At 40.4% G+C, this 7,513-nt stretch overlaps 1 protein-coding gene across 4 annotated transcripts in view; it reads right to left on the bottom strand.

Annotated features, from left to right (window-relative positions):
• Positions 1–568: 568 nt before the first annotated feature.
• Positions 569–7,513, bottom strand: part of GNB1L (G protein subunit beta 1 like) — a 43,439-nt gene continuing 36,494 nt past the window's right edge. For all 4 annotated transcript variants that reach the window (XM_074844070.1, XM_074844072.1, XM_074844073.1 and 1 more), the window contains 2 exons: positions 6,223–6,438; positions 569–1,300 (listed from right to left, as the gene is read on the bottom strand). In XM_074844070.1, coding sequence (XP_074700171.1) covers positions 1,034–1,300; positions 6,223–6,438 — 483 coding nt within the window. In that variant the 3' untranslated portion in view covers positions 569–1,033. The remainder of the gene's footprint in view (positions 1,301–6,222; positions 6,439–7,513) is intronic.

The raw sequence follows: 7,513 nt of genomic DNA, 5'->3' as shown, positions 1-7,513 counted from the left end.
AATACAACAGTAAGGTGTCTATGAACAGACTGTTGTGTGTCTAATATGCTTTAACAGAATGCAAATGCTGCCTCATGATTCAAACAAAAAACCCTTCATGAACGAATTTCAGCTTCCATGACAAGTTAATGGAGCCATTCGCATTTTGTGGATAAGGATTTATCCATGCAATTCCCCTCAACGTTAATGGGAGTTGTGTAGCTGAATCCCAGACTTGCCATGCTGAAACTTACCCCTAACTCTCCAAGGAGAAGGGCGCTAATTGGATTGGTGAGTTTAAATCCTTCAGCTAGTCAGTCTATGGAAAGGATTTAGCACTGGCTCTGTAAAAGGCTTTACATAGCTTTGCAGTGCAGTGCAGGGGAAGATTTTTTTCCCTTTCTTTCTTGTGATTAATTGTGAGGCTTGAGGTGACAGGAGACATAATGAAATTCATAAATGCCAAAGGCCGTCCCTAGTCACATTCCTGGCTGTTGGTTTAAGTTAGAAACTGACAGAAGTGTGAACAAATCAAGGTTGTTCTGATAGCCTTTCAGTTATGGGGAAGAAAAAGGAACTGACAATGAGAAACCACTGGAAGTGGTTTAATGGGTATAAATTTTCAAGAAAGAGTGATATTTTACACTGATTCAGGTTCTTGGATACATAAATGACTTACACACAGACATATTCTGCCCCCACTGCAGTCTGAGGGATTCCAGTCCTTTTTCACAAAAAAAGATACTGGCACAAGTTATTTGAGCAACCTGCCAAATAAAATCTGTTACAAAACCTGTAGCAGAAACTGAAAATGACTTGTTCTATGTCTTCACTTGTGACTGGCCTTGCTCTGCTTGTTATGAATTTTAAAAATCCACTTCCCTCTCTGGAAAACAAAAGTTGCAGCTTGAACAAGCAGCATAAGAATTAACCTAGGACTCTCACTTCAGCCTGGAAATACATTCTACTACTTCCCCACATTCAGGTTTGAATTACAGTGTAAAGAATTGCTTCACCAGTCCTGTTTTCCTAGTCCATGACAGTGCAGAACATGTCATGTCTGAGTATATATTGACCAGATACTGATGCGGTGATCTTTTGAGCCAGCTGCCAGCAGTCTCTCACTGGGGTTTTTGTGATCTGAGAAGGACACACAATGGACAGTTGCTGTGTGGTAGTCCAGCACTGCCAAGGGCTTCAGTTTTTTCCAGCCAAAGATCCTGATGCGATGATCCCACCCTGCTGTTGCTAAAATCTTCTTGTCTGGACGGATGGTGATATCAGATATGCCAGCGTTGACAAGGTTGTGTGTTTTGTAAACCTGTGTGAGAAAATTATAGATGAGCTCTAATGGTTTAAAACAGAAGAAAAAGAAACCTTTTGAGATTTTAGAAGGTATAGTGCCCACCCATATATACTGGTATCACACAGGTAGTACAGAGCTTTTCACCACATGGTGAATGACGCTTAGTGAGAACAATTATAGACAGAGATGGAAAAGACCTTAACGTGAGCCTATCGATCTCCAGCACATTCTCTAAAAATAAAAGCATCCCTTGTATGTTTTTAGTTTATATTGCATTTAAGGCTATTTGTATTCTGTCACAAGTGAAGCTCTGAGTCAAGGTTTTGAGAACCAGACAACACAGTTTTGCTCTTTTCTTTCAGCTATTCTTGCACGAGCTGCAACGTTCAGAGCTACAGCCATATATTTTCCCTGCTTCTGCAATATTCCCATGCTGAGATTCTGAGCTGATGTTTAAACTACCTGCTACTTATTTCTACTACTGTGGCCCCTTACAAAAACCCCAATAAGCTGTGGTAGCATTTACCAGAGTCTTGAGAAAGGAATGCTTCCAGGAATTAGGTTACAGTGTCAGGAAATCTGTATTTCTAGTACTCCTTCCCAAGAGACTTTTATTTACACCAAATTCCAAGAAGGGGATTATGACCAAGTTATTGATTTCAGTCTTGGAAGCCTTTTGTTACTGTTTGGAGACTACTGGGGCACAAGTTTTTGAGGGGCACAATTAAATTGGAAGGCATTTAGCTTCGTTCAGGAGGCACTCTGGGGCTGCACAGGACTTAGCCCTTGGAAAGAAAAGTTTTCACTTCACTGACATGAGTTTCCCCTGAAGCACGGAGGAAAAGCTCAATATAATACACTTTTGCTGTTCTCACCTCAGCTAACTTGTATTAGTCAGCAGACTACTTCTGAAACACATCCAGTATATGCACCAGAGTGTGTGTGTGTGTTGAAATAGGCTTGCTTTTGTCACAGTGTGGAAAACACCGTGTGAGTGTATGCTGACCTCAAAGTGCTGTTATTTGTAAGCACAATGGGAAATGACACATTAATGCCACCATCTACTTAAGACTTAATCTGCAGCTATCTTGCACCAAAGCTTCTAAAAATTTCATAAAAATCTATAATTTAGTGCATGTTTTAATACGCTGCGCGTTGTTTGCTGCTTTTCTGAGGAGGGAAGGGATTGACAAGCATATTACATCTGAGTAGCTTTCCTCCTGACAGGACATTCCATGATGCATAGTTAGTACAGGATTATAAAGAATATGTTCATTGCAGATAATTTTAACTATAATATTGGATGCAGAAAACTAAAACTCCAGAAACGCTGGTCAAAGTTGGTTTCGATGCAGTTGAAAGCATCTTGGAATCTTACAGGCACAAAGCTATAAGCAATGATTTTTCAGCTATGTAACAACTGCCCAGCTACTTAAACAGCAAGAGATGTGTAATTCAACAAGAAAAAAGGCTAAATGAAACTTGATGTGCTTCTTGCATGCTCCATACATTCCTCTTTTAAACAGGACCTGACAAACGTGTCTATTCAGAACAGAGGACAGCAAGTTTTGCTCAAGCCTGATGAACAGCAGGAGGCTGTACACGGGCCTTTTTGTGGGGCTGCTCCTGCAAAACCTGTGCTTTTTGCTAGTACGTAAGTTCTTCCAAACTCCCCAGTTACACTAATGTAGCATGGCTTCAGTGGGATTTTTGTTGGCGTATGCGTACTGGCAAGGGAAGGATTTATTACTTACATCACCAGCCTGGCAAATGTAAGATGGGCCTTACTCGGTAACTGAGATTATTAGCTAATGGCTATAACCAATCCTGGGTGTGGTGCTTCCCATCATTACTGTCAATTATGCGGGCAAGATCCATACAGCAAAATCAGGCCGACTGGGAGAAATTGCATGTCATCAGCAAGCTACAACTTGAAAATGAAGCCTGTAATGGTGATGCCTTTTGGCTATGGAACATGAGGGAACAGTGGGCATTTGTGCATGATCTGCAAATACAAGAGGTGAGAGAGAAAAACAAAACAAAGTAAAACAACTTGCTCAAGGTATATGCAGCCAGGTGAAATCCTGCTGCCAGGATCTGTACCATCCAGTCACTTATGGGCAACTGCTGTAGTCAAATGCATACCAACATCATCTCCTAACAAGAAAACCAGCTTGTAATTAAGAAAACAAAGAGGTAAAAACAGGTGAGCTGCTTTCAGCCAGTCATGACCAAGGACACTTGCATCTACTACCAGGTGCATTAAGAAATTTTGACATGCTGAGGCTAACAGATATCCACCTTTCCTTCCTTAACATGTACTAGCTATGATTTTTCTTTCTTTTTTTTTTTTTAACCTCTCCTACACCCAAATCATGTCTTTAAGCCCTATTTTTATTAGAAAAATAGCCAGGATAGCAGCAGCCTTAGCTTCAGCATTTGAGGTAAAAACCCTAGCAACCTAACCAACAAAACTTGTGCGCCTACTTACATTACAGCTTACGGATTTTTTTTCTTGCCATATACAAAGGAGCTTCTGTGATTATCACATTTCTTAGTTCTGCTCTGTTTATTCACCTGCAGAAGCTGTTTACCTCCTACATTCTACCACAAACATCATCACATAATTACAGTATCTTGTCCAAATCAGAAGGTTCATAACCAATCCAGTAATTTGCTGACAGTGATGATTTCAGCAACTTTCTTGTAGAAGACAATACAGCAAACTTTCCCCATAGCAATAAACTATGAAGTTACCTTCATCATCTATTCATTGACACACTGGAACATTGCCACTTAAAACAGAGCTGAAGTACCATCATTGCATCATTATTTCTCCAACGGCAGATAGCTATGCACCACGTTTACTTATTAAAACCTTTTAGAATAAAAATAATGTGCCACTGAGTGGCTTTCCAACGTCTACCATTACCTCAGGTACCTGGAATGTCAGGAAAAAAAATCTCCATCTGGTTTATATTATTAATGCAATAGTGGAAAAAAACTTAATCTATGTCCTTGACAATCTCTAGTGCTCATATGAAAGATGCATTTTATTAGGGCATTCACACTATGCATGAAGCACAGAAACATTACTTATAGTTTAGAATACTTGGCATTTAAATTTGTTCTGAGAAAAGCTACTATCTCTGTGTGATGTGCTGAAGATGTAACTAAACCTACATCTCCTGGGAATGTGAATACCCTGTGGAAAACAATACCTGGAATATTTCAGGTGAACAACTGTTTATTTTTCCCATGAGTCATACCTGTAGCCCTGCATTACAGTTAACTCATAACTGAAATGTGCAGTGGAGAACAGTATTTTCTTTGAATTTAGGAAAAAGCTATGCTATAATTAATATGAAGGAACAGCTTCCTCTCCAACACCATAGTATTAGAAGCTTTAAGAAGCCCGCCATGATGTCAGATTTCTGACACCTTGGCCTTAGAAAACTAGTCTCAATACCAAGTTTCCTACTGGGACTTACCTGCTCACCTTGCTTCTGCTTCCCTGAACTAAGGCCATCAAGTGCAGATGTGTGCCAACAGTGACAGAAAGGCCAGGGCAGGGGGAGGGCAAACATGACAAAAATACCCCAAACCATGACAGCTGTGTACCAGACTTGTTAACACTCTTCTTTGTCACATTTGCTTAGAATGCCTTTGCTACTTATTCAGAGTCTAGTGTGCCTCTGTTACATCTTGTCGTACTGCTTATTAAAGTTCAGATTCTTCTCGGTGAGCACTGTGTCCTCCAAACTTCACCTCAGCTGGATGCATTTACACTGCATGCACTGGAGTCTTGGTGCCCTACCACTCCACAGATGCTAGTTCTGTGGTGATGCCCAGCAGATGATGATATACCTTCACAGTGTCCCCCAGGTGACAAGTCACCGTTGGATGTCCCAGCACTTGCTTTTCTTCCTGTAGCGCCATTCAGAAAACAGCATTAACTTGCCACACTACCTAAAAATCTCCACAAAAGCTGCAAGCTGAAAGAGCGATTATTTTTCTTCCATGAACTGGTGTATCCAGCAGCTCCCTTCTCAAGGCTGATATGGGGGTTCACAAGGGCTGGTTCAGGTCCCCTTCACTGTGTGTTCAGGGGACAACTACCACTTTAAAAAAGGTTAAAGCACTCAGCAGTGGAGAGGCTATGCAGGGGCCATTTTAATTTTCATGAGCCTTATTTATGCACTTCATTTCCACACCTAGTTAAAACCTACTTAACCCCTTAGCACTGTTGGAACACTTGCTAAAGTTGTCTAGATTAAGCAATATTTATTGCCATTCACTACATAGCCTGAACTGGTGATTATGAGACCTCCTTCTAAACCAGCCATTCCAGGTATGCGTAACTCAGACACAAACTGATATATCCAATTAACTTATTTTCCCTGTCTCCGGCTAGGGCTCTAAAGGTGCCAAAGGAAGCTGGTTGCCTAAACCTCATATCCTCTTGGTGCTAGCTGAGCTACTCCCACTCTTTTTGTTTGTGAAGTATTTCACGGAATATTTCTGTCTTTCCCACAGTGGAAAGAAAGCTCTATCCATTCAAGCAGAACCTTTGGAAAAGCAATCCTTTGTTTCTCATTTTTATAACTCATTTATAATGTTTAGGACATTTTGAGAGCTGGATACTACTAACGTGATAAATGAAGATACAGAGGCAATGGCTTGAGTAATGCTAGGCTTGTGTGCCTGTTGCAACTTTGGTAAAACCAGAAACATGTGAGAGGGTTTTTTTTTTCTTTTTTTTAAATCCTCACCATCTTTTGCTAAGTCTAGTCACATAGCACAGACATTCTAACCAGTCTGTGATTAATTAGCTAGAGATCTGCAACAACTCCTCTTCATGACTAAATATTTTTTTAGTCTATCAAACTGTTAGTGCAAAGTGGGATAAATGACATTAGAGGGCCAATGATCCTGACCTGGAGGTTCTGTTGCTCATTGAGGCTCCAGATGCTAAGCACCTTTTCAGATGAGCCTGAGATCCCCTTGGCCTTCTCCGAGTCAAAGTCAAGGCTCATCACTGGCTCCTGGTGGCAAACAAGTTGGCTCAACGCTTTTCCCATTGACAAACTCCAAAGGATCACTGATCCATCTTCATAGCCAGCCAAAAGCAACGGTTGTGAACCACAGTTGAGCTGATGGAGGGAAAAGTAAAATTGTTTGAGAAGTAAATAGTCTGTTAAGAAAATTATCATCCCCAGGTAGGTTTCAGTCCAAGCGCCAAGAAAAGAAATGAAAATGCTGACTGGTGTAGACGTGAAAAGTTTGGAAGTTTGAACGTCAACTCTTGATAGTCCATCCACTTACAAAAAGCGTTCTAGGTAACTGCTGACATGCACTTACAGTTTTTATATGTACTTATAAAATGCTATGTTTTATACATATAATACTTATCTAACATACACATATATACACACACATATAGAAAATTTCTCTCTGAAAATCCAAACTACTGCTCTCTACAACACCTGAAGAAAGGCTGCCTGAAGTTTTCAGAAGCTTTACTTCATGGCCTGAACTTTGCTAGCGCTCCTTAAAAAATTTACTTAGAGCAATGAGTTACTATCAAGCTATACAAACCCGTATGGACACTGAAAGAAGTGCCATACTTAAAGACTGCAGTTTCACATTGCCAAGTGTAGGGTTACACATAGGGATCGTTTACCCAAGTGCACCACAGTGCTTAAAGGTAAACACTGAGCCTCTCGTCAGGAATCTCTGGGTGAGTCACCAAGGGGTTAACGGGCGCCCGAGTCCCACTGTAACCAATTGAAGGCTATTTTGATTAATGATGTCACAGGCCAAAGGGCATGGCACCCTGGGCAGACACCTAATTTATTTAAGCCTCTGAAATAACTCAGAGAAGGGAACATTACTGGATTACATGTCACACTTAAGGAAAATATTCATCATTGCTCCAGCCAAAAGACTAATGACCCCGTAAGCAGTAACTGGTTATGTGAGTGAAGATGCAAATCCCTAATGAAAAAGCAGCTAAAAAACAGGCATCTGTTAATGCCAGTTACTTCTTTAATAGGAGAAGAAACACCAAAATAGACATTGGGATTATGATCACCTCATGCAGGCATATCTAAGAAATGTATCCAGTAGGTTATTCAGCTCTTTCCAAACACTGTCTCATCCTACAGGATTTGTTTGCTTGGTATTCAATTCAAAATAAAGAACATTTATAAAGAATTAATTTTTACT

Source organism: Strix aluco, chromosome 18 (genome assembly GCF_031877795.1).
Source record: "Strix aluco isolate bStrAlu1 chromosome 18, bStrAlu1.hap1, whole genome shotgun sequence".
Lineage (NCBI taxonomy): Eukaryota > Metazoa > Chordata > Aves > Strigiformes > Strigidae > Strix > Strix aluco.
This window is presented reverse-complemented; position numbering and strand designations above follow the sequence as displayed.